The sequence below is a fragment of the Juglans microcarpa x Juglans regia genome, chromosome 1D (genome assembly GCF_004785595.1).
Source record: "Juglans microcarpa x Juglans regia isolate MS1-56 chromosome 1D, Jm3101_v1.0, whole genome shotgun sequence".
NCBI classification, from domain to species: Eukaryota; Viridiplantae; Streptophyta; class Magnoliopsida; order Fagales; family Juglandaceae; genus Juglans; species Juglans microcarpa x Juglans regia.
Window position 1 is genome coordinate 46,522,643 of NC_054594.1, and position 27,143 is coordinate 46,549,785.

Consider the following 27,143-nt stretch of genomic DNA (forward strand, 5'->3'; position numbering starts at 1 on the left):
GGCACTTGAGTGCCGATATATCTCCGCAGAATCACAAACAGTTTGCCAGTCAAATTGCCGAGTCAAAAATCTTAGGAGGATGCTCGTTATCATATATCACACATTTTCCATATAATTTTTTAATTTTTTTTATTCGTACTAAATTAATTGAGTTATTATAATTATCAAATATATGATGTATGTGATGATAATATAATTATTCAAAATCTTACTGGCCATTAGGTAACTTAACAGCGATATTTTAGTTGTTATGCCTGTAAAGCAATCTCAATGGATTAGTCAAAAAATAAATAAATAAATAAATAAAAAAGAAAAAACATGTTGGGAGCTACGTGGACAAAATACGACCCGGCAATGAATTATGCAAAGTACTTGAGTAGTTGGTTTTTGCTACAGTATATCTAAAACAAAAGTCATATTTGATATTTTTTTATTATTACTTTTGGAACACTCTCTCTTCTCTTGACATTTCCTATCACAAATAAGTTTAATTTGATTTGTAATTAAGATATTTATATTTGATTTGTAATGAGTTTAATTAGACGTTTGTGATTATTAGTATTAAATAATTATTGAAAATATAATTTTTTAACCAATAATTTAATTAGAATATAATTAATAATTAACATATAATTGGTAGATTGATAAAATATGATAAAAATATTAAAAAAAAATGCTTATTTTAATATTATTTTTTATTATATAATGAATAAATGGATAATCCAATTTGAAGATTAGATGTGAATGGAATAGGCAAAGGCAAATTCATGTCATATAAGCTAAAAGCCTAAAACTTAGGTTTGACTTTGGTTATTCTAATGAGAGTGCTCAAAATTTGAGCATTGGCAATGGCTAACCAAATCCATATCTTGGCTAGAATTTCAAGTTTTGACTATAGCATTAATCTTTGGCTAGGTAAATCTATATTGGACTAGTTATCTTAAAGTTAAAATAATAATATAATATTATATATTTTAATAATATATTACAAAAAAAAAATTTATTTGTAATATTTTGCAAATACACTTCATATATTTCTTCAAACTGGATTCAACCACCAGATGTCACAAAACCCAAGCAAAATATATAACATATCGTTGAAAAATGAAATAGAATAAGCTAAAAAATAACGGACTATTTATTAAAATTGAAATAGATAATATAAACATTAAAATAACGTATAGATTTTTGAAATGGATGTAAGATATTTCAAAACAGAAAGGGCATGGAAAGTAACATTTATGTATATAATGTATGATGGATCAAAAACTTCAAAACCCGTGCACCTGATATAAATTAAAATATAATGGTCGCTAGAAATAATTACAATTTTACTTTGGTGAGTGAATAGTATCTAGTCAAAGATGACTAGATAGCTTAATTTACTGTAGTTTATATATTGAGTTTTAATAATTTGACTAGTCTAATGTAGAGAATTTTACTCATGCCTAGCCAAAACATAAGGATGTAGGCACTTTGTGATTTTTGTTTAGAGTAAAACAGTTTATTTGATTAAAACACACCTGTTCTGACTAGGCATGTGCTTTTGTTTAATTGGTTGACATTGTGGACTCATAGAGTTCATATTTTGTGCTTTTATTAAAGGGGTTATTTTCTTTAATAATAATATTACCTTTCTTCCTAAATTTTTCATTTTAGTTGTATTTGTTGAGGCATGATCAAGTTATTTATTTTTAACGTCTCAATCACTTAAAAGATAACAATTTAATCTGTGCCACAAAACTGATATGATTGAAAATAATAAAATGCAGAATATCTTTTTTAAAATCTGATTTAAAAAATTGACACGCGTCCTTACATGTCTTTCTACCTATTCTGAACTAAATGGTTGAAACTTTGGAACTATCCTCCTCCATGGCCCTTGTTGAGATTGTTTTCTTTCAATTTATATAACTCAGGAGTAAAGAAATGCCCGAGGCAATGACCCTACTCGTAAGCAGAGAGAGACATGCAATAAACACTTTAGAAAAAGTAAGTTTACGTATAATTGTGAAATTTATAATTATTGCATAATTATTTTGAAAAAGAATAAAATTTATTATTAAAAAATTATTTTTTTTATGTAAATATCATGTTTTATTATTATTTTTAAATTAATTACGTAATAATTATATAATTTAAGATTATAAATATATTTTTTTAAAAAAAAAATCAAAAAGACAGACAAGACACTCGTGCGTGGAAATGGGATCTATATAATAATGAACTCCAACGTGTTTTATATTATATTATTCATCACACAAAAAAAGAGAGTAGCAAATGCAAATCCCCAAGTAATTAAACCGAAAAATAGAAAAGAAAAAAGATACAACGGCTAGACACGGAAGGGCCACTGGGAATTAGACAAGGTCAACCATTGCCGTAATATTAGGAGAACCGAAAAAAAAAAACAATTTTGATTGCACTGATTTTCATATTCAACGAGACAGAGCGTTGAATTTGAGAACCGATTACAGATTTCAATGGCTTAGCTATGACGTGTAAATTGAGCGACCAAGATCCAATAATTTCATGGACAATGTTTTGGTCAACCAATAAATTGGATTTCCCAACACGGGAAATCGGGAATTACAACCTGTTCTCCAATTTATGTTTCTTTTTTTAATTACAACATTGAGATCAGGTTTTCACATTATTAAGGAGGATTTGTCTGGAAATATAATTGTTTTTAAATACTTTTAAATTATTTTAAGATTTTTTATAAATGATTTATTATTATTTCAAAAAGTTTAGACCCAGTCAGTTCGTGCAAGCTCCATGCAAACGGTATTGACGTGAAAAATTGAAAACGTTTTGATTTTTTGCAATTTGCCCTCATTTCTCCCAACTCTCCCTCCTTCTTTGTGTTTTGACCCCTTCTCTCTATTTCTTTGACCACTGTTCCCTCATTTCTCTCTGTGTCATTTCTCTCTCTGTGTCGCTTTCTGTTTCTCACCCTAGCTCCAACTGCCCCTTTTGTCATTTGTCTATGTGTCTCATCATCGCGAACCGGCCAAATAAGAATGTTGCTTGAAATACTATCAATCGATCACTCGCTAAAATCCTCCACCCCACCCTCGACGATCACAAAAAGAATTCCCTTCGTCTGAAGAATGGGGCCCCGCCCATGAAAGATGTGGAGCATCCACAACCGACTCGATATAATCGCCAAATACGAAGTCTTGGAGCGCGTTGGCTTCAACGCGTACTCTGATGTCTACAGAGCCCGCCGGCTATCCGATAACCTCGTCGTCGCTCTCAATGAGGTCCACGACTACCAGTCTGCATTTTGCAAAATCGAGGACCTCGAGATCCTGCAAAATTCACTGAATGTCGTCATTCTTCACGAGTACCTCTGGTGGGAGGATGGGAACAAAGATGTGGTCCTCGTATTGGAGTACCTAAGGATAGACTTGGCAAGGGTGGTCAGGGAAGCAAAGAGAGACGACTGTGGGATTGGGATCGGCGATTTGAAGAGGTGGATGGTTCAGATTCTCTACGGAGTGGATGCCTGTCACAAAAATGGGATCGTGTTTCGGGATTTAAAACCCGATAATTTGTTGGTATCGAATGATGGAGTGCTTAAGATTGCTTGCTCAAATTGCTCTTCTGGTCTCGCATGGAGCTCGCATGAAGCAGAATTTCTGGAAACAAAATATGTGATTATAGTTTCAGCTTTTCTTCTTCGTTTCATTTTTTTTAAATGGCTTACGTGGCACACTAACTGCACGCCGTCTATTTAAGACGATTGTGCATAGCAGAATTGTTATTATTTATAAACTATTTATTACTTAGAGCACTTCCAATAGATTCTTTATCTTATCTTTTAAAATACATCACCAAAACCCACTCTTTCTATTTTATATATTGACTTTTACAATATGTCATTCATCAGCTTATCTATTTTTTCTCTATATCATTTAAATATTCTGTTTTTATTCTTTTTAAATATTTCATTTCTACTAATAAATTTACAATATCCATATATTTTTTAATATTTGTAATTTATTTTTATATACAATGTAAAATAATTCAGTCCTATACACGTAAAACAAAAATATATAAGCCAATAAAAATTTAAAATAAAATCAAATATGAAAATTTTGGTTTAAAAATAATTTCAAGATATTTTTTAGAAGAAAATGAAATATATGTGTTTTAAATGATGAACAATAAAAAAAATATTCTTACATGATAAAAATCAAAGTAAATAAAAATGAGGGAGTAAATGAAATATCAACAATAAAAAAAATTTTACAGGATGAACAGTACCCGCTACATGTAGTGGGGTACTGTAGCTAATTATATTTTACAGTTCATTTTACATAACCGGATGAAGCTTCTTTTTAGAACAATTCTTCAAATTATTTACATTTCTTGTATAAAACAAAAGCCATTGAAAGTGCTCTTAGCATCCAAACGGAGTTAGAGTTGGAGTTAGAGATTATAACAATTTTTGAATACCATTTCGGTCGAGACATTGAAATAAGATATTTCGATATAGATACTGTTTCGAAATAGGCTATATATGAATACATTATATAAATATATATATATATATAAATTATAAATAGTTTAGTCTGAATTTAGGGTTCAAAAATGAGGAAGAAATGGAAAAAAGAAGAAGTAAATGTCAAAATCTGAAATATCCACCAGTAGCTGGTACAGGTCGATACGGCCAAAACTTTGACCTGTGCGAAACTTGGCCCTTCTTTGTACCGACTACCTCCGATACGGTATATTTTGACTGTACTAGCCAATACGAAACGAAATTAAAAACCTTGGATTATAGAGTTGGAGTTGGATTATAGAATTGCTTATTCATAAGCTATTTATTACTTGGCATCGGGGTTAAAGTTGGAGTTGGAGATTATAGAGTTGGATAAAGGAAATGGTGGACTTGTGAATAGACTGCTTTATTCTTGGAAAGTTGGGTCCAGTATGGGCCATACGGGGGGAGCATGTTGACATCATTTTTGTAACGAGAGAGGAGAGAGAAAAGCCCATATAGAGGCCCAATGGACTACTACATTCTATTTAACACTTCAGTGCGGTACATATCCTGATAACTGGGCTTTAATAAACAGAGTTCCACAAATATCATTGACATGCCATGCATCAATACTTAAAAAATTAAAAAAAAAAAAAATCTGTATTATGATAACATTTTTCATAATTAAAGTTATATTTTGCATATCTCATTAATTTTTATTTCTTAAAAATAAAAATTTACGCAATTAAATACATTAATAAAATATATTTATCACGCTTTAAATGTTAACATTAACATAATAAATAATGATACTCCAGCTACATCTACTATAAAATGACTTATTTGCACTAATAATGACAGTGATTTTGGGTGAGTATATTAGGTCTAAAGTGTCAACAAGAAAACCTTCCATGAAAATAAAATGATTAAACTACAAGAACTATCATTAGAATATTTTTTGAAAAATGACGACAATAATAATATTAAAATGAAAAAGAAAAAGAAAAGAAAAAGAAAGGACGCAACACGATACAAGAAACGGCCAGCAGCGAGAAGCCTATAATCACCCTTCCCAACTGCTTCCACGTATTTAACACACCTACTCTTCCTCTTCCACTACCGACCGTCTTCTCCATCTCTCCACCCAGGAAATCCGACTCCAAGCTATTGCCTTAACTCATCGAAATGTCAGGTCCGTTTATATTCGATTTCCATTTCTTCTACTTTCGATAATCTACCTATTATTCGCTCTGTAGTTTAGTCCCACCCGCCCGTATTATTAACCCTTTTCTTTTTCGGGATATATGTTGATTTAACAAATGGAAATACAATTTTATCAATATCTCTAATTTGAAGTGTGTGAATGATATGAGAAATTCTCAGAATTAGCTTTAGTAGCTTTATGTACAATTTTATTTGTGCGCACTATTTGCTCAGAATATTTCCTCTCAAGTCCATGGCCACTTCAGTAGCCATTTCTGGACTCTCCTTTCATAACCATCCATTTGATATGATTGCAGAGATACTTGATTCTTGTTGAATGAGGTATTGCTAAAGGAGGTTTCTTGTTTTATAAGTTTAAAGGTTTTCTTAACCATCCAAAACAAAATCGAAGGAATAAAACCTTTGTATTGTGGCCCGTACAATGAAATGGGGGGTTGATCGATAATTTAGACGGAAGATTTTGAATGGGTTGCAATAATCAGTCTGTAATTGATGCGGGTTTTATCTGCCGTTCTTACCCTTAGAACCCAGATTATATAGGGGCAAAGGCTATTGGTAGGAACGGTTCACCTCCTGCTCGGTAGCCCAATTTGGTTGAGCATGGGAAAAATTAAATCATTTCTCTTTTTTTTTTCCTCTTGGAAATTACGAGAAAATAGTAACATAGTAAATAAAATTTTGATTAAGCTTTGATGACAATGGACTCTAATAAAAATTGAAAATTTTTATGCAGCAATGTCAGGGAAGGTTGTCCATAATGTTTGTGTATCACAGTGCTACCAACAGAATAGGCAAATCATCAGCACCCAATATCAAAGGGACCGTTGTGCCCCTAATGTACGCAACTTTCTTCCCTTTCAAGGAGGGAAGTTGGCATGGACTGGCATTTCTTCCATGCAACTGCACACCTTATCAAAACATCGGAGTGGTTTTGTTAATCGTGGAACTGTTCACTGCAATGGTCTGTTCTAGACTCTCGCTATCCAGGTTGATATGAAGTGTAAAACTATAATTTCTAGACACCCTTAGATTACTCACCTCTTTTCGTTTTCTTTTCATTCATCAAATTCAGTCCCTTGTTTGTGCATAGATGTGTATTTTCATTTTTGCTATTGGATTGGCCTTGCTTGCAATCCGACTTTTTGAATATCATAAAATTTTCCTAAAATTATTTTTAATCTGTCAATATTTTTGCATTTGGAATTCTCTTGCAGCTGCTCCCACTACTTCTGTAGTGCCATCTCTTGACAAAGTTGATTTCTTGAAGCTTCAAAATGGCAGGTATAGAATAGGCGACCATTGCATGTTCTCAGATTTTAAAATGTCCTGTTCTCTGGGATATATAACAGTTGCTGTAGCATTGATTGACCTATATTTATTTTCTCCTGTTTTAATCTTACGAGAATTGTGAATCACTAATGGATTTATGATTTTCAATTGCTCCTTGCATTGATTAGAAGTTAATACTTGCCAATCATAGTTTTAAGCAAAACTGATGTCTTGATCTAATTTACAAATGTGCTGGTGAAATGTTTTGTTTCAACACTGTATTCCCTACAAGAATAACTTTCAGTTTGAAATTTACGGTACTTGAGTGATCTGGACATGCAGCAGGGTCCAGACAACGAGAGAGTGGTGTAAAATAAAACATGAGTAGAACTTTGCGTAAAGTTTCCGCGAACCCTTGAGAGTGTTATGTAGAGCTCTGCTTACGTAATGTGAAATGATGAAAATATATGGTCAACTTAATGCCGCTATCACCCCCTCAAGCATACAAAATTTTCAATGGTCAACTTTCAAGTCTATGGCTTGTAATTGTATTTAACCGGTAGCAGTAACAGCTTCCTGCTGGTCTTTTGGACGAAAATATCGCCCATGTTAATTTCTTTTTTCTCTGACCTGTTTTACAGTATCCTCTATTTCCTAACAAGCATATGATTGGTGTCACTCACGGATGATGTTGAATGTACACAGTGATATACGAGGTGTTGCTGTTGCTGGTGTTGAGGGAGAGCCTGTCAACCTCACCGAACCAGTCGCAGAAGCAATAGCAGCCGCCTTTTCTGGATGGTTAGTTGAGAAAAAGAAAGCTGATGCCTCTGGTCTTTTGGGAGTTTCCATTGGTCACGATTCCCGAATATCTGCTCAAGTGTTACAGGTTTCTTGCCCGAATATATTAGTTTTTGCAATTTTCACGAACACAGATATATATATATATATATATATCTTTGCTGGAAATTACAGACTTAATTCCTTTTTTGAGAATCTATTTATGTTTTAAGAACGTTTTAGAATTGATTATCTCTACTGACAAGTTTAATCTAACTTCAGGATGCAATTTCACGAGGTATTGCTGGTGCAGGCCTGGATGTTGTTCAATATGGGTGAGTGATGACTTTTTGTATTTTCTTTTTTGTGTCGATCCTCTTGTTGGTAGATGCTTTAGGATCTGCAAAGATCAATGGTTTTTGGTCATTTGAGTGGTGCTACTGACGTAGATCATACCTGGTCTAGCAAAAAATGTTGACTAGTTGGATTAGAACTCATGTTTCAGATTGAATCTACTTTAAATATTTTTCTTTGCCTTTTTGTAGATTAGCATCTACACCAGCAATGTTTAACAGCACACTTACTGAAGATGATGCTTTTTTATGTCCAGTTGATGGATCCATTATGATAACAGGTAGATTAAACATTACCTATAAAAAACAGTTAGATTAAACGTGTTATTATTTCGTTATAATGTACATTACTGTTATTGTTCTGGGTCCATTGTAAACCATGCTACTTTATGAACAAAACCATTCCCTTTTTCTTTTCTTTTTTTTGTTTCTTTTTTCTTTTCTGTGTATCATAGATCCAAATTCTTAGTGACTGGCCTTGGTCTAATTTCTATGCTTGGCACCTGGATTTATTTCTAATCTTCATGAAACTTTGTATTTTTAAAGCACTTTATCGCTCATTTCGTTATAAGGTTAATTCTACATAATTGAAATTCTAATTTGTATGTCCTGCAAACAGCAAGTCATCTGCCTTACAACAGGAATGGATTCAAATTTTTCACAAATGCTGGAGGGCTTGGGAAAGCCGACATCAAAGAGATCTTAGAGCGTGCTGCAGATATATATAATAACTTTACAACAGAAAGTTTGATGACTTCAAAGGAACAAGCTCATGCGTCAATAAAGAGAGTTGATTACATGACTATATATGCATCTGATCTTGTAAAGGCTGTCCGCAAGGCTGCAGGAAACATAGGTATTACTCATGAAAGCATTTCATTGAAGCTGAAATGTGTCTGAGATTAAAATCATTTTCTCCCGTTACTTTCTTGCATATCTGAAAATGTTGGTATCATTTTTTTTTTCTTTTCCAGTTTTGTGTCACCAGGGTGCCATCTTTTCTTTCTTGTGTTTTTTTTTTTCCTGAGATTTTTGACTTGTTTGCTAATCGCAGAGAAGCCGTTGGAGGGATTCCATATAGTTGTCGATGCAGGGAATGGAGCTGGAGGCTTTTTTGCAGTAACTTTCCTTTGCGATTTTATTTCAACTTTTATTTAACTCTTTCTGGGTGTAAGGTCTATTCATAGTGAACTATATTTTAACACAAGATCATGGGGCTTTCAGTTTGAATTTGAATCAATCTCTGCTTGGCATTGTTAGTGCCATCATGTCCACCAATATTGAAGTATTACAATCATAGAATTTGGAAAACCAATATCTGGCTCTATATTGCCATTACAATATAAACCCTTATTTTCTCCTGTGTTGAAGTTTGTACATCCATACATGTTACCTTGACTGTTGCATGCCTTTGTGATATGATGATCTCTAGACAGCTGATGCTTGAAACTCCCACACTTTGTGAATTATTTTTTGTTCTGATTAGTGGTATTGTTCTATGGTCTTTAGACCAAATGGCACTTCCTGCCTCTTTGAATAAGGGATAGAGGGTGAGGTGACAGGTTCAATCCTGTGTGGGTGTGAGTCATGTATTTGCCTATAAAAAAGTAGTGCTTAGTTAGCTTTAAAGTACTGGATTATGAAATTTTGTTCAATTGTCAAATACTGTTGCCTGATATAAGTTGTCCTTGGTTTAGTCCCCTTAAGGCAATCCTTAAAATATGATAGATAATTCATATATATTCAACTCTTATGTGATCAATGTGTGATATCCATGTGTGTTTTGATGGTTTGTCAGGCAAAGGTGCTTGAGCCTCTGGGGGCGGTTACTGCTGGTAGTCAGTTCTTGGAGCCAGATGGTAATATTTAAAATTGCAAAAAAAAAAAAAAAAAAAAAAATGATTACTTCATTATTGGTATTTGAAACAGAATTTGTTTTGGGATCAGGTATGTTCCCAAATCATATTCCAAACCCAGAGGACAAGACAGCAATGAAAGCTATAACTCAGGCGGTTCTTCATAACAAGGCTGATTTGGGGATCATCTTTGATACTGACGTTGACCGGTAGTGTTTATTCTCTCTTGTGAGATGATCTAACAGGCTCTTATAATGTTTAATTTTAATAATTTAGTTATTTCTATATAGATCTGCTGCTGTTGATTCAACCGGCCGTGAGTTCAACCGGAATCGCTTGATTGCCTTGATGTCTGCCATTGTTCTTGAGGAAGTAAGATCCCCTTGTTTCTGGTGTCTCAAGAACATATATACATTTGAGACGCTGTTCAAAATTCCTCTTCATAATCTTTTCTGTATGTTTTCTCCCCTAGCATCCTGGAACAACTATTGTTACAGACAGTGTGACTTCAGATGGTCTGACCACATTTATTGAGAAGAAACTTGGTATGGAGAGATCTATGTAGCGATATTACATTCTTTTGTCTCACATTGAAGGCATAATACCTTGAGATTTCTTACAGGTGGGAAGCACCATCGGTTCAAAAGAGGCTACAGAAACGTCATTGATGAAGCTATTCGTTTGGTAGTGCACTTTTCTTATTTGGTAGAGTTTGATTAAAACTCACATTGATAGGAAGTAAATAGAAAAATATTGAATCTGAGGCTTGGAACCTGACAAATTTCTTTTTCCTTGCGTGCATGGTCTTCATATCAGAAATTTGGGATATTATTTATATATGGCTTTATATATATATATATATATATATATATATATATATATAAGAAATTTGGTATTATATGCTAAAACTAGGTTCAGCAATATTTCTTGGCCATTTAGGTTTTTGTCGTCCATTGAGAATTAGAACGTTGATAATGAAATCAACGGATTTTTTGTTAATGCTTCAGTAAGGCCATAAGACATGCAGCTTTTCTTTTGTATTTGAAGCTGGCTAGCTTCTATAAGGTACTTCTTTTAGTAGTAATCTTTTTGGTCTTGCTTTGTTATTTATTTTTGTCTATCTTCTTTTGATCGATGGCAAATTTCTTGTCTTGTTTTCTTACATTAAATCAAATGTAAAAGTGAAAAGTAAACTTAAAAATTGTGGTGTGCTGGTTGCAACATCGATGACCCTCATCTTACTTTTTATTAGCTTTTAACTGAAGTAATTGCATTTCTAACAGAACTCTATTGGGGAGGAGTCGCATCTGGCTATTGAAACCAGTGGCCATGGAGCTCTCAAGGAGAATCACTGGCTTGATGATGGTGCATATCTCATGGTAGGCTTTACATGTAACATTTCCTTGGTGTTTCTCTTAGCTTGCTTAGCTGTCCACCATTGGCCAAAACCCAGATATAGAGAGGATTGCTTCCCTATCATTCTGTTGTTTATTGAACGCTGTGGCCATATTTGCAGGTCAAAATCTTGAATAAACTTGCTTCAGCCAGAGCTTCAGGAGTGGGTGGTGGCAGCAACGTTTTAACTGATCTGGTACAGGGTCTGCTGGAACCAGCTGTTGCTGTAGAATTGAGATTGAAGATCAATCAGAATCACCCAGAACTAAAAGGAGGGTATGCCACATTGCAAATGTATATGATTTCTGTCAACTTTATTCTTTGTGCATGTGCCGTGAAATCACCGATAAATTTAATTGTCCAGATCTTTCCGGGACTATGGACAGGCAGTGCTGAAGCACTTGGAGAACTCTGTTGAATCAGACCCAAAGCTTCAAAAAGCCCCTGTTAACTATGAAGGGGTAAGCTTAGTCCATATCAATAAATTCTCTGGAAAATGATAATAATAAATTAAAATTAGAAGAAGAAGAAGAAGAAGAAGAAGAAAAGCTTGATTTAAGTCGACTCATTTGGACTTCTTATAGATGCAATCATGACATCACTGCTGGCCATGACTAGTTGGACACTTGTTGTGGCAATAACACTCACTGAATATTTGCTCCTCTCTTTCATCTTGTATTAATGCTCATCCACTGCCCCCACAAAGTTGATGTGTCTTCCTTTTCATTGATTATGATTGATGGTTTTATGTTTTGGCTGTGGAGAATAAAGATTTGATAGTCATGACATGATTATTATGCATGGAAGTATAAATGGAGGGCAATTTATTTTATAAATTTTGGAGGAGTCGTCCTGCAAAATATTTATGTCAGTGAATTTCTAGTTGTATTAATTTAAATGAAGCAAGCGAAAGAGTTCCTTCTTATTTGTTATCTTTCTTGTTGTTGTCATCATTATCTGCTATTTGCATTTTTAAGGTACCATAATCGCATGTTTCTAAATATTTCACATGGACAGGTCCGAGTGTCTGGCTTTGGGGGGTGGTTCCTTCTTAGACTCTCACTACATGATCCTGTACTTCCCCTTAACATCGAGGTGCAGAAGTCTTCAAGATTCTGTCTGAGCCGTTATGGTCATGATTAAAATATTATTTTGACTAATTTTCAAACCACTGTAGGCACCAAGCAATGAGGATGCTGTCAAACTCGGGCTTCATGTTCTTGCTGCTGTCAATGAGTTCCCAGCATTGGATACGTCTGCCCTGGATAAATTTGTCCAAGCATAGACTTTGGAGCTATCCAAGCTGGCAATTAGTTGGCTTCCATGCGACGTCTCTTGAAAGGGGGTACCCTTTTCTTAATGCGGATGATCTGCAACTTTGACTCTGGCTTATGAGATGCTACAGGAAGTTCCAGGCCATTGATATAATTGCCTCCAAAAATGGCACCGTGAATATGGCGATATTAATGGTGTGGCAATTTCATTGTCCATTGTGATATATCGCTGTCTTGGATTGCTATTCCGTGTACTCAAAACTTGTTTACTCATCAAGACATATGATGGGCGCCACCGGCCTCCTTCCTTTGATTGAATGGGGTCTGCAGTTAGTTCTGGTTTAAAACGGAGGTTTGAACCTTCTTTTCCTGTTGAATCGAGCTCCCATTTGCTGTGCCTGTGGCGAATAAATTAACAAACAAAAGGCGTCCCGTTGCATTTTTTCAGTTTTAACCGAACAACCAAAACGACACGGTAGATTCTACAACTAGCATTTTTCTATGGGGGAGCTAAGCCAATAATATGTTGTGATTTTGGGAACCGGCACATGGCAATTGAGATATGAATCCCAAAAAGTTGATGCACCCATGATTTAGAGGTGGCATTACATTTGCTAAGCCCACTGCTGTTAACAGATTTCAGTTCGTTTAGATCTTAATAACATTCCGGCTGCCATACACAAACACTAGATACACCAACACAAACCAAATAATCACACTAAAACAGAGGGAAGAAGCATCCATATCAGCTAGCAAATATGTCACTCCATTGTGACATGTGATTGCTTTAAAGGAGTTGTATATATCAAACAAACAAGTCATGGCACGATGACATGCTCCAGAAATAATACATTGCCACATGATCGGCAGCAGATTCCTTCAGTTAATCTCATTATCTATATATACAACAAACTAATCTCGATCCTCCTACTCTTTGAGCTTTCTATTTTAATGCTAATTTAACTTTTCAATTTTCACATTAAGCAGTAGCTTAAGTGTTTAATAGCTTCATCATGAAGCTGAACATAATATCCGGCGAAGTCTTGGGCTGGGGCCAGTTAGCTCCTGCTGGGACCTTGATACATCTGAAACCCTGGCCTTTATATAGCTTTGAGGCCCCGGGATTGTTTAAGTCACAGTGCAGTGCAATGGCACGGCAACCCCAGCTCCTGGCTTGAGCCTCGGCCTTTGCTATAAGCTTTTTAGCTATTCCCTTGCGTCTGAATCTCTCCCGAACGGCAACATTTGATATATATGCAATTCCAGTCCTGTGATAAATTCATCAATGCTGCACTTGTGAAGAATCACTAATTAAAAAAGAACCATACAAGCCAGTCTCCTCATTTCCACCCGAGAGAACCACGGGCAGGGTGTCTAAAGAGATAAAGCAGTCTAAACCAACTCGAACTATAATATTAGCATCTTTAACATATAAAACCACTAGCTTTTTCACACCCACTTCGTGCATGCTGAATTTGATTGTTTTAGCCTTCTTAATCAGCATGCTTTTGTAACAATTGTAGGAACACTACAGGAATTTTTTGAAAATTTATTTTTGGAAAAATTCAAAACGTGACCCCAACTTTGTCAATACTGTAACCTGAGATGAATTACAAACATACAAACGAAATCCAAACACAAATGAAGTTTTGTAAAATTAGCAGCGATGCATCCACTTGCCCACCTAGCAAAATCAAAATCATGTAGTCTCTGGTATATAGCACACAATTGACTACCAAAGGACTGAATATAAAAGCCATGATAAAAATGCATGTTGCCTAATGGTCATCTTATATATACACACTTCAATGGCAACAACCATGGCTCTTGAATAAAGTGAGTATAGTATATATCCAACTCAATAATTCTTCTTCTATAAGAGCATTGGTGGACGCCTTAACAGATGAAACACTTTGTTTCTATGTTATTCAAATGATGGTTTTGAGATAGTAAAGATTTTTGGGGTATTATGGTTCATCTAGAAAGTCATTCACTATAATAAGACTACAAAAGTGATATTTGCTTGTATTATTTAAGGTTGCACAAAATCAACAGGCGACATAACCTGAAAAAGAAAATAAATTTCATAGGGATTGTACTTTTATAAGCAATCGAAATTCATAGAAAACCAAAGGGAGTACGCAAGTGCAAAATAATTTAATCAGGAACTTAGAAGCACACGATAATTGCTGCACAAGGTTTTGGAAGTCTGATAAAAACTCAACAAGGCCAGGAGTATATAATGAAATCACCTTCTCTGACGGAGTGGTCCTTTCCGAGGAAGGAAATCAGCCACAGTATCCACTGTTAAAATTCCAGCCACATATCCTCTATTGAGATTGAATTTCCCATCAAAAGCACCAATTTTGCAATCTTCACTTCCAAAAAAGAAGGCTTCATTGACAGTGCTACCAATTACAGCAACCAAACAAGTTCTCCTGCAACCACTGGGTAGAGAGAATCCCGCTAGCATTGCCATCAGCCTGTCAACCCTCAGCACAAAATCTAACGGGAAGGAGTATTCAGGGAAGAAGGAGCTGCAGTGAGTCTCAGCCACTTCCCAACAGTCCTCTAACCTGGCCTCCCTAACAACAATCTGGGGGGAGACGATGGGAAATAAATCCACCATTTGACTGGCTCCGCAAACTCCTGCACCGAAAAGAACTTTTATGGCACAGGTGTCCGAGTATTTTGTTAAATAAAAACTATGAGGTCCTTTTTCTTTTTTCTTGCCCCATCCCTCCCCCCCACTCCAAAGCGCTGGTAGGTTGCAATAGATTTCAATATCCATTAATTGTGCTAGTACCTTTCTTAACATAGATCGTCGAAAAAAGACTTTTCTTACTGAAAATTAGAAAATTACAAATTTACTGTAAATCCACCAATCATCCAATGGCGCTAGTGATGTTTCATACCCAAAACAATACGCAGCTTCAAGGGGAAACAAAGCTACCAAACATTTTACACAAAAACACTGACAAAGGATATTGGGGGTACCTGATTTGGAGGGAGAGAATCCATGAGAAGAGCGAGGAACCCTAGAAGGGAAAGATGGGTTCTGTGATTTCTTGAAATTAAAATTGAGGTTGTTGAGACAAGACGAGGTTTTGGAGTTGTTTATGGAGGCAGAGGTTGAGGAGACCGAAATTCCCAACGGTATACTCCGCATGTCTCGGACGATTTGTATCCCTTTCTTTTGCTAAAGAATCGGAGATTCTTGTTGGTTTTGCTCTTGTGAGGGGACTCGGTCCGACGACACTGAACTCAGTCTACGTAACGAACTTTCTTATCACACTCCGTTGGTGACCGAACTTCACAGTGGACACGCACGTGTCACTATAGAACTTTTAAGGAAGTATTAAAAAAAAGTATTGGGAGCATCCTCTGTACACATATAATCCAAAACATATCTTATGTAGTTAATTAAATTGACAAATTTATCTCTAAATAAATTGACAAAGTCCCACAAAGCCCCTCTTCCCCTCCAGAATTCGAAAAGTTGAAAACACTCCATTACTACTGGGAGCTGATCTAAGCTGTGATGAAGAGAGAGAAGGGAGTTGTCGTGACTAGGGTTCGACGGGGGTTGCTGCGAGGTTGTGAGGCTCGGTGGTGGTGGTTGGGATGGTGTACGGTGGCGGCATGGTGACGAGAGAGGGGGAGACCCATTTTGGGTTGGGCTGATTTGAGCTGCGATAGGGGTTTGCCGTGACTTGGGTTCAATAGTGGGGGTTGCTGGGAGGTTGTGGAGCTCGGTGGTGGTGGTGGTGGTTGGGTTGGCTTACGGCGGTTGGCGGAGGCATTTCAAGACTAAATCCGTGTGATAAACCATTTATGGAGTGGAGAGAATGTTGTGCGTGGAGGCTTTAAGGTGGTTGAAGGGTCGCCAGTGTAAGGGCGAGCCGATGAGGTGGTCGGTGGCGCTGCTGGGTGGCCGACAGCGGCGAAGAGAGGCCGAACGCGATTCGGTTGCTTGGCGAGGAAGGACTATATGAGTATCAGCAGTACTGACGGTGGGACTGGAGGCTGACAATGGTGGTGGCCAGTGATTGCAGGTGGCACACGGCGGGGTTGGGTGGGCTGACAGAGGGAATCGAGTGGGGGTAAGGGTTGAAATACGTCGGTTTTGGATTTTAAAAAAAAAAATACACGTAACGTGTGCTACGGATCAACTGTGAATAGTGGCTGATCCGTAACACATTTCATTTTTTAATGAAAAAAAAATCACGAAGTAAAAAAAAATATTAATCTTCCCATTGGAGTTAGTAAAAAAATATTAATTAAAAAATGATTTTTTAATAATATTGTGAAGTTTTTTTTATTTTTTAAAAATATTAAAAAAATTTATGTAAAAAAAGAAAATAAAAATACATAAAAGAACCTAACGGAAGCCAGCGGTGGTCCTTTTTAATTTTATTCTCCACACAACCCGACAAACCAGAAATTGAGAAGCGGAGAGGGGAGGATAGCAGAAAACTACCAGGCTGCCAACAGAAAAACTTTTGAAAGCAGAGAGAAATCTCCCCGTCGCAATCTATAAGGAAATCTCAGATCGATCTGACCTTTTTATTTTGCTTTTTCACCCTTGAAACATGGAAGCTGCTAGGGACACCGAGGATTTCCAGCATATTTATTTATTTATTAAAGCATTTTTTGTGTTAAAAAAAAGACCAAAAAATAAACATAATACTAAAAAAATAAACAAACAGAAATGTTTTAAAAAAGAATAATACTATACAAATCACTTTTATCCTATTTTGATTACACTAAGTAATATGTAACACATTCATTACGATAAAAAAGTAAGTAATAAATAATTATTTAATGATAATAAGTGTGTCATACCTTATTTAGTGGGATAAAAGTAATATTGTAGTAAAGTGTATAGAATTTTCTTTTAAAAAAAAAAAAACACATTTTCTGTAGTTTTTGTCGGTGGAATCTTTCCATGGATACATTATTTCCCTTGAAACATTGAGGCCTGATTTGGATACACAAAACCATCTCATCTCATATCATCATTATAATTTTTTTAAACTTTCACACAAAATATAATAAATAATTCAACTTCTTCACATCTCAAAATAAAAATAATATTAATAAATTATATTCTAATAATATTTTATTCCACTTTCAACAAAACATCTCATCTCATCTGAACTACAGTCCTGTGTGATGTAACTGTAGTATGTACTGTTAGTTTCAATCAATTGTAGAAATACAATACGCAACACTGGGAATGAAATTTAGGTCCTTAGACATTAATGGGAAGACTAGTTAGAAAAGCCAAGGTGTGCGGAGACGTGGACTTGCCAAACAGGGAACACCAAGGAGGAAACTTTTTAAGAATTCTCTCAGTTTTTGATGTTAATCTGTCCACATCGGTTCTCAGCTTCAAAAGGGGTCGCTCATCCCCTCTCCCCTCTTCCACCTTGTCACCGGATCCTGTAACATTTTTCTTCCATAAAAGAGTTAGATCAAATATAGTAGGTGCACTCTTCCCTCCCGAAAATTGAATTATGTGCCATCCATCCACACTGCTCTTGCCACCAAGTGGAACCAATTCCTCAACATTGGGTAAGCTAGCTGTCAACAAATGAGGTATCAGCGTATCACAGAAGGTTAAAAAAAAAAAAAAAAACAGCAGCAGCAAAAGTAATAACTAGAAAAGAAACTAGGGTAGCTCAAAACAGAGATCAATGCCATGATAATTGAACATGGAGGAGGTCTTCCCGCTTGGAAGAGCAAGAAGTTGATGATGGAAGTATCCAGAATAACAATGCCTTCTATAGGGCAATAAAGAAATAGGACAAACGAATGGAAAAACAAAGCAAGCTAGAAATAAAGAACGCACATTGATTAAAATCTCTCATACCTTTGAACTTAAAATCTTCTATTTGCTCCAAATTGATTGCAAGAGCCCAGCGTATTGAACCTTTTGTATCAACTGAAACTTGTGTGATTCTTTTACTCTTCTTGGTATCACTATCGACATGAAGCATGGGAATCTCTGATTCGCTCCACCCACCTTCAGTGTCATCATTTGTCCAACAACCGTATTTGACTGAAAAAGTTACAAAATCGATAACTTTATCTCTACCACATTTGAAACCTTCCTTAATATGTTCCACCTCCTTGTTCAACTTTCCAGGAGTTACAGAAAACAGAGAGATGTATGAGCTAGTATCTTCCTTCCCCTCAAATCTCCCGTTGTATCTACAACGTGCACAACCTGGGAAGCATAAATTATTTGAAATTTCCACACATACAAAAGATTGCAATAAATTGACCAGAGGCATGGAGAAATTAGAATGATGTAGCAATGGATAGATAGTAGTTAATACAACGACCACATTATTCAATGATAAATTGAAAAGATGAACGCCCAAAAAAATGAGAATCAAGAGCCTAGAACCCTATCTTTTTGTTGAAAATGCATAGTCTTACCATTAAGACTTTGTTATGTCTGTGACTTAGTTACAGTACTCCAAGCCCAGTATACTAGGTCCCATAATTGGCAAAAAAAGGAAAATAATGAAAACCTTTCCCTAATAAAAAAATTTAAAACCAGGGAAGTTAACTACTCATTTGCTCAAAGATGTTATGCGTATGACCTGAAACTGACATTGTCATGGGACTTAGCATGTCCAATCTTTTCCACCTTCCCTCAATTTTGTATCTCAGCTGTCATAACATAAATGTATCACTCTTTTCTCTCAATAGGTGTGTATATATATGATACAAATGCGTGTGCATGAGCAGAATTACATATAGATCACGAATGATGCAGAAACAGGACAGTACCATGTGCATAATGCAAAGTACAAAAACTATGTAAGTGGCAAAGACAATAGAAAATAGGTACAAGAGGAAATTTACATTTACTGCTCTGGCAGCATCTTCAGTAAACGGTGGAACAATACCCGATGCAATGACGGCTAATGAGAGGCCAAACAGTAGGCAAGTGGAAATGAAAATTGATCTTTTTGCACCTAGACAAATTGTATGCATAAATAGTATTAGAACAAATAATTCCCAAGTACAACAGTCTCTCATATGTAATGACTAAAACTTGATAACGAAGGCGAAAATATGCCACTTAGGGGAAAAAAGGAAACAGATAAAATGTGTTTGGGGGGGGGGGGGGGGGGGGGGGGGGGGGGGGGGGGCTGTATGGCATTATACATATTCAACCTAATGAACCTTTCAATCCTTACCACCAAGATTTATTAATTTTTTGTGTAGAATGGAAAGACAGTTTCTAAAACAAGGTAAAAACTGATGCCCTGTAACTTCTAAAGCCAAAATGCAATATCATGCCCTGCAATTTCTCAATTAAGGAGACATCTGAAGCCTGTGCCCTTTTCTGTTTCCAAGTGATCTAAACAGCCACATATGTGCAAAGTGCATTCCACTTGCAGTCAGACTAGTTAACATTGACAATAGCGGCATCCAACAAATGAAAATGACAATGTTACATGCAACAGAGAAAATAGATGCAAGAAACTCACACCTGAAAGATGAACATATGAAAGGAGGTACACCAAAGTCAGGCACGTGACAACAGCAATAAAAACAGCAACTATCACATTGCCTAGCCACTCTGGAGTGCTACCAGGATTCCTGCATGAAAATACAAGCAGGGTAAGCAATCATTTCCTAAATTCTAGAAAATGAATAATAGAAGTTCAAATGCCAAAGAGGGTACATGCACTATATTCACTAGTAATGGTTGAATGTGCTAACTTGCTGAAAGAAATCTCACATGGATCACGCTATAACAACGCGTTATTATTGGTAATATTTATAAGGTTTTTTATAAGTAATAAAGCCATTTGGTATTATTTACTAGTAAGGGTTATCAATGATTCATACATTCCATATGGAAGCTGTGCATGCTAAACAAACAATTAGAGCATGGTAAAAGAAAGTAAGAATTCAATTCAAAGGCATATTGCTCTTTTAACAGTCACATCATGGTTGTAGATTGACAAGAGTATCATAAGCTGTACCTATCAAATCGAACTGCAGTCCCAATCATCGTGCCAGCCAACTGGATAAAAATGCCAGCAGAAATTAAAATTGGTACAGCTAAGCCCATAAGCAGTGTTGCAAGCTTGAGTGGTTTTGGTAAACGGGCTGGGCTAAGAGTAGCTTCAAGCAAGCCATCTGAATGGTCAAGCATACTGGCTCAGTTAGAATAAAAACATAATGAGCCCCACATGTCTTAAAACAAGCATTCCAAAAATAAAACAAGGGCCAGGTTATGGTAGCTATAAATATCAACTTACATGCAAATGATGGTGGCACCAGCCAAACAAGAGCCAAATAAGATGAACCAATTTTATAATAGGTTCCAATTATGAGAAGAATGAGCCACTGAACAGATCCAGCTTTATAAAGCCATCTTTCAGCCTCGAACTTGATCAAATCAGCTTGAATAGCAGGTGACAGCAGCTTTCTCTTGGAATACAAATTGGACAAATATATTTGAAGAAAATGATTACCCAAGTGTTGACCAGTCAGTGCCCCAAGAAGAGCAGGTGCAGCAAATAACCCAATCACCAACCATGGGCTTGCAATGTAGGGCACTGGCGATGAAGATACTAGGGGCAAAATAAAGGCAACAAGAACAGAGAAGGCTAATGCGAATATCCACATAAGAAGAACACTCAAACATGACAAGACCAGTGAAACCATGGCAGGGTAACCTCCCATAAGCAATGATGTAGCCCAAATAAGAAGCGATTGCATTATCACTGAATTGTGAAGCATATTTGCGAAACGTTGGTGGTATACAATCATATATGTCCCCTGAGAGTGCAACAAGTCTTAGAATCACTGTATTGCAGACTTGGAAAAAGAAGCAAACAAAATGAAGGTTAAACCAAGAACACCGATTAGATCCTGCAGAATAGTTACCAAAATGTCAAAGAATATGGCAGCATTCTGGCCTGCATTTTCTTCTTCATCCAATGCATTGCCTTTCGGAATATGAGAGGATGCAGCAATGTGGATTAGAAAGGAAAGCATATTTTCTCCAAGATGTTGAAGAGACCCTGATTTAAGAAGCTCTAACTTGTCATTCTGCATGAGGAAAAAACTTCAAGTGTACTCAGTAAATTCAACATAAGAAATCTAACGAAAATATTATTTTTTTTTCTAAGCAACCTAAAGGAATTCTTGTATGAGTTCTTTTACATCTTGTTCCTTCAGGAAGGGTATTTCAGAGCTTCAAATGCACTTAGTAGGCTTAACTCGTTGACAAGGTTATGGCACATTTTTACTGTTTCAAAATGCTTAGTTTTCTTTTCCCTTTTTAACCAAATAGAGGTATAATGTCTTAACAACCCTCCCTCCCACCAAAGCATGCATGTTGCACACTACAGTAAACCTAACATGCCATCCACCAAGAATTACTGTGCATTTTGTTTTCTAGCGGCTCCTTACCCCTGAACTCCCCCAAGGGCCAAGGAAGGCCTTGGCACACAGCGAGTAAAAAGTTTTCTGTTTGATCATCTATAAGGTGTTGACTGTTCAGCATCACTTTTCTTTACCGTGGAAGAGTATTTGGAGAGTTCATGTGCCGTCCAAGTCCTTTTTTTATTTGGACAGCATCACTTGGGAATATTCTGACAATTGATAATTTGAGAAAGGGTGGCATGATTGTTATGGAGTGGTGCTTAATGTGAAAGAAATATGGTGAATCAGTGGATCATTTACTTTTACATTGTGAGGTGGCTAAGGCATTATGGGATGGTGTGTTTAGTAGAGCAGGGCTGGTTTGGGTAATGCCTAAAAAAGTGGTGGATTTACTAGCATGTTGGAATAGGCCTCACAGTTGTTCTCAAGTGGCAGCTGCATGGAAGATGATTCCTTTGTGCATTATGTGGTGTATTTGGACGGAAATGAATAAGCAGTGTTTTAACAACAAGGAGTGTACTGTAGAAGAAATCTGGAAACTTTTTGTGTTTTCCTTGCTTCAATGGTTTTCAGCTATTGTACTTAATGGAGGGACTGTTCATGAGTTTTTGTTTTCATTTCATAATCCTAGAATGTTATTAGGTGTTTCTTTTGTATACTACCTGTGTATATGGGCTTCACCTATTTCATTTGATGAATAAAATTTTATTACTTATAAAAAAAAAAGGGCTTGGCACAACCAAAGTCAAAGTTCAAGGACAATCAAACTATTGGGCTGCAGAATCTTAGGATTTGATAACTGTGAGATTATACAAAAGTCAACAAATGGTTGCATATTGCTCTTTATCATACAAAACTATAAACAACTACTCCTGTATTTTCTGGTCCATTGACAAAAAATGAAATAGAACTTTCTATGTAAAACGATGACAAGCAGAAAGGAACTGTGCATATGTTTTACCAAAAAAGAGAGGAAAAAGAAACAAGAGGGAAACCTTAGTGTGGTATACTGCAGTGTTATCCGAGTATGCAAAATCAAGACCCGAAAGTCCAGCAACCTCTTTGTATATTTGGAAATCTGTTGAAGATTTTATGGCTCCAGAAGAAAAAAGATCCTGCAACCCTAAAGTCCCTCAGCTTAAGTATTCTTCCTGAACAAATGCACATAAACCATCCAAATTGATAATACGAGGGGAAAAAGCATCAAGAACAAAAATAACAAACCTGTGCAATGATTTGGCCAGATGGGTATTTTGCTACATAGGCAAAGTTTTCAATAGCCCACGGATGAGGACCGGCCTATTAGACAAAGAAATACATTACACTAAGCACATAATGGGGACTGATGAACAACCTTCGAAAACTAAAAGGAAATATATATAACTATCAATTGATACCTAGCTACTTACTAGCAGTAGCAAGTTAAAAAGCAATACATAATGTACAGCCATAACAATCAGACCATTTGCTCCATTCAAAAAAAGTCAATGGTCCATCATTATCTATGATCATGACCATCTCAGATCTGCACTGTGAGAGGTTAGGAGCCCATGTAAGATGCAACACAATTGGGGCATGGCTGGACATGTGCCCAACTTGTCCATAGCCGGCACTCAGAATGGGAAAGAGAAACAAGCTCTTGATTTCTGTTAGTTTCCAAGATGGTTTCTATTATGTTCCTTTTATGATCTTATCAATTGAATGGAAAGACCCAAAAAACAGTATTTACATAAGCATAGACTCAAGAAAATATAGGAAAGAAGCTGGACACCGCGAGAATTCAGCAGTGATGTTTTGTCCCATAATTTTGCCAACAAATTGCTATTTGCTGTAAAAAGAGGGAAGACTTGATAGAAATAAGAACATAAGACCCTGACAATGATCCCATCCCCTTACCTTGCTGCTGATTCTCCAAAAAGTGAACCTAAACCCAACCTATTGATTGAAGCGGTATTCGACATCAGACACACAGCTGCATCTTACACAGCTTAGTCAAGTTAGTGCAACATAGATATTTTCAGAAAATTACTGTTATCTGAAACCATCTAGGTGGAATCCAGCTAACCATAAAAGTTATGTTAAGCAGAGTCTTATTGTGTGGGCTATAGAAAAATGCAACAATATGGAGATTATAATCCACAAACTAGACCTGAAATATGCCAGACTTCCCTCCAATACCCATGGCCTCCAAATCAATAGCCACACGAATAGTTTCATTCCAGGGATGCTGCATCAATAAAGTCAACATTAATAATTCGATCCGTACAATAAACGTTTTAGGTACTCAAAAACAAGGTGGGGGCAATGCTGGATGGTACTCACATATCAATATGTGTAAGAAAATCAAATAACTTAAGAGGATGAAATAAAGAAATCCAGATTACTGGAGCAACTAAAAAAAAAAGGTTGAAAAAAGAAATCAAGATTAGAGGATGTGTTGACAATGCTTCCAACCTGAGTTATAAAGCTATGAGCACCATTTAGACCATCCTCCTCCCCAGTGTTAAATAAAAATATAATAGCTTGCCTAAATCCAGCCCACTGAGAAATCCCTCTAGCAAGTTCCAACATGACTGCTACACATGAACTGCAATCTCCAGCTCCTTCCCTGGAACATGCATGAAAGCTTATTTCAGGTAATGAAGTAGACTTTAGTATAGTTCAAGGATATATCCTGAAAATGAACTTAAAGCATCATGAATCGAAAGGGAAAAGAAAGCAGAGAATATGCAACATCTTTTTTTTTATAATTAAGAGAATATGCAACATCTATTGTAACTGCCCATGATAATCATTGACTGAGTAGAGGGAGAGATTTTTATTTTTTTGATAAGTAAAAGTAAGACTTTATTGATAGTAAAAGGCATAGCCAGAGGGAAAAAGTAAGCATCTCTTGATAAAATTTTCTTCCTAGCAGAGGTGACAAATGGCTGTAGGCTGCAACTTCTTGAATCTTGGCAAAGAATAATCTTATAGGTCTTAGAATCTCATTTTTAGTTTCATAAGGAATATCCATACGGGATAAAAAAACCTTCTCTTTATTGGCTAATAAATTAGTGTTCATATACTTAGAGATACTTTCACTTGTCTTCTGCGAGTCACAGACTAAGTTTCCAACAATTGAAGAAATAGAATTTCAATTAGTTGGGGAAATGTATCGACTGGTAGAACAATTGATAGAAGAAAGAGATGCTATATATGAATCGCTCACATATTCTTGTGAATTATAAATTTCAGCGGGATTAATTTGGAAAAACAGTAGAGATACACAAGAACAAATTTTTTATAGGAAACATTCCTCTAATGGATTCCTTCAGAAAAAATAACTGTCACAAATGCTCACAACTTTTATTTTCTGGCTTTCTCTCAATTTACTCGCAAACTCTCCATTGTCCAGAGATATATGCTATTTTATTCCACAAAATCTTGGTTTTTAAAGTTTGTCCGATGATACAGGAACTCTGTGGCGAATACTGAAATTAGTGCTGTCTGATAGCTACACGTGTATAAATTTCACCACGAGAAAAAAAAAAAAAAAAAAAAAAAAAAAAAAAAAAAAAACTACTTTCTATATGGAACACGCATTCTTCTAACTCGATGGATAATTAGCAAAGATATGAAATACGAGATAAAATAGATGAAGAAAAACATACGTCGAGAAAACGGTATCAATGTGAGAAGAGACCAATATAGCATTTTCTCCTGCTTCAGATACATATTTTGGCAAGATTCTTAAAACGATGTGATTTAGATCCGAATGAACAAGAGTTTTCCCCTTAAACAGGCCACTGACCAGACGATTTGCACCGTGGTTCGAATAAAAAACCTCCACTTGCACATCGACCTCCCAGTGAGCCGTTTCCTTAATTTTCTCCGAAGCTTTCAAAACGTACTGCGTAAAAGAAAAGTATCATTACACCGATATGTCAACCAAACGAATGCAAAATAGAGGAAATAATTACAAAATATCCATAATTATAGTCAAAATTCTCATTGGTCTTGGCGGTGTAATAGAAATTCTACCGAGCCAAAAGAATAGAAAGGCAAATTTACAAAGCACAATTCAGTGCTAAAACCTGCAAAGCGAGGTCAAGAGCATCGGAACCGACGGGATGAGGACCTAATTGAGTCAAGGCCTTGACATGCTTCAAGGCTTCGACCTCAGAGAAGCCTCTTTTGCCGGCCTGCTCAGTAGTGAGAGGAAGAGGCAAGTTCTCGAACTGGTAGTGATAAACCGCCCAAGAGCAATAAATAATCAGCAAGAACAAGGTCAGCCACACAACCGTTGACCCCCGAGGGCGGTTCTCCACACTAACACTGGCTTGAACATCTTCATCATCAGCAGCGGATGCTTCGGGTTTTGATGAAGAGCTTCCGGCCAGCCTCCGTCTCATATTTTTCCTACGGAATAAATTAAGCAAAGTGACTGCTAGATCAAACGCACGGTGTCGGGTGGTCGCTCTGGGCTTCTGGGTGGAGGTCGTTGTGGGGGAGAATTCAGAAGAAGGTCTACGAATTCTTGGTGAGTAAGAGCTCTCATTGGATTGGATTAGTTAAAAGTTATCTTTAATGAGTATTTAGTTATTAATGAATAAAATATGTTCATGTTAGATTAGTTAAATTTTAAATATTTTTTTTTTTAATTTTAAAAGTTATTATATATATATTAAATATATATTTTATTAATTATTTCTCTTTTTCTTTTTTTTTTATTATATATTTTATCATAATTAATATATTAATTTGAATTAATAATATATTAATTTAATAAAAATATAATTATTAATTAATATATAATAAGTAGAATATATGAAAAAAGAAAATAGTCATATCAGGAAAATGTATTAATAGAATAATAAGGTATTATTCTATTAATACCTTATTATATTATTCTACCTGAGATATACGCCTTTGGTATCAGAGCCATTGGTGATAGTATTGTTATTACTATTTTATTTTATTGCTATTGATATTTCTATCTTATTTTTCCTGATATTTACGATGGATTTTTATTATGCTCATAGTACTGGATTTCGCGATTTGTATGAATTAAAATGTACAAAATATAATTTAAGAA

The 27,143-nt window shown here is 35.8% G+C and overlaps 4 protein-coding genes across 7 annotated transcripts; 2 read left to right on the top strand and 2 right to left on the bottom strand.

The window, feature by feature from the left end:
* The first annotated feature begins 3,134 nt into the window (after window positions 1-3,134).
* On the top strand, window positions 3,135-3,743 carry LOC121248253 (cyclin-dependent kinase F-1-like). The gene has a single exon (XM_041146659.1). It carries the CDS (start codon window positions 3,135-3,137, stop codon window positions 3,741-3,743), a length of 609 nt encoding a protein of 202 aa, XP_041002593.1.
* Window positions 3,744-5,514: 1,771 nt separating this feature from the next.
* LOC121264185 (phosphoglucomutase) lies at window positions 5,515-13,020 on the top strand. 4 transcript variants are annotated; one of them, XR_005940472.1, is made up of 19 exons: window positions 5,515-5,684; window positions 6,450-6,677; window positions 6,931-6,997; window positions 7,691-7,874; window positions 8,048-8,100; window positions 8,311-8,399; window positions 8,738-8,974; window positions 9,173-9,237; window positions 9,917-9,977; window positions 10,066-10,183; window positions 10,265-10,346; window positions 10,447-10,519; window positions 10,597-10,658; window positions 11,258-11,353; window positions 11,491-11,645; window positions 11,734-11,830; window positions 11,954-12,044; window positions 12,387-12,464; window positions 12,547-12,608. XR_005940472.1 is itself a non-coding variant. In XM_041167258.1 (18 exons), exons 1-18 carry the CDS (start codon window positions 5,678-5,680, stop codon window positions 12,652-12,654), a joined length of 1,860 nt encoding a protein of 619 aa, XP_041023192.1. In that variant the 5' UTR covers window positions 5,518-5,677; the 3' UTR covers window positions 12,655-13,020. The 4 variants fall into 4 exon arrangements, 3 of the variants coding, with proteins under 3 accessions (XP_041023192.1, XP_041023212.1, XP_041023205.1); XM_041167258.1 differs by lacking the exon at window positions 11,954-12,044 and having other exon boundaries at window positions 5,518-5,684; window positions 12,547-13,020; XM_041167278.1 differs by lacking the exons at window positions 6,450-6,677; window positions 11,954-12,044 and having other exon boundaries at window positions 5,519-5,684; window positions 6,931-7,021; window positions 7,627-7,874; window positions 12,547-13,020.
* A 405-nt stretch (window positions 13,021-13,425) lies between these two features.
* Window positions 13,426-15,928, bottom strand: LOC121264205. Its single transcript, XM_041167290.1, has 3 exons — window positions 15,641-15,928; window positions 14,896-15,292; window positions 13,426-13,911 (listed from the first exon to the last, which is right to left on the bottom strand). Exons 1-3 carry the CDS (start codon window positions 15,810-15,812, stop codon window positions 13,635-13,637), a joined length of 846 nt encoding a protein of 281 aa, XP_041023224.1. The 5' UTR covers window positions 15,813-15,928; the 3' UTR covers window positions 13,426-13,634.
* Window positions 15,929-17,728: 1,800 nt separating this feature from the next.
* Window positions 17,729-26,595, bottom strand: LOC121264216 (endoplasmic reticulum metallopeptidase 1). The gene is given in 14 exon segments (XM_041167301.1): window positions 17,729-18,229; window positions 18,519-18,834; window positions 18,837-18,875; window positions 19,523-19,635; window positions 20,157-20,266; window positions 20,656-20,812; window positions 20,935-21,457; window positions 21,566-21,730; window positions 23,062-23,181; window positions 23,291-23,365; window positions 24,216-24,293; window positions 24,521-24,674; window positions 25,720-25,958; window positions 26,143-26,595. Coding segments are annotated over 14 exon segments (2,739 nt in total). The 5' UTR covers window positions 26,461-26,595; the 3' UTR covers window positions 17,729-17,897.
* Window positions 26,596-27,143: the final 548 nt, after the last annotated feature.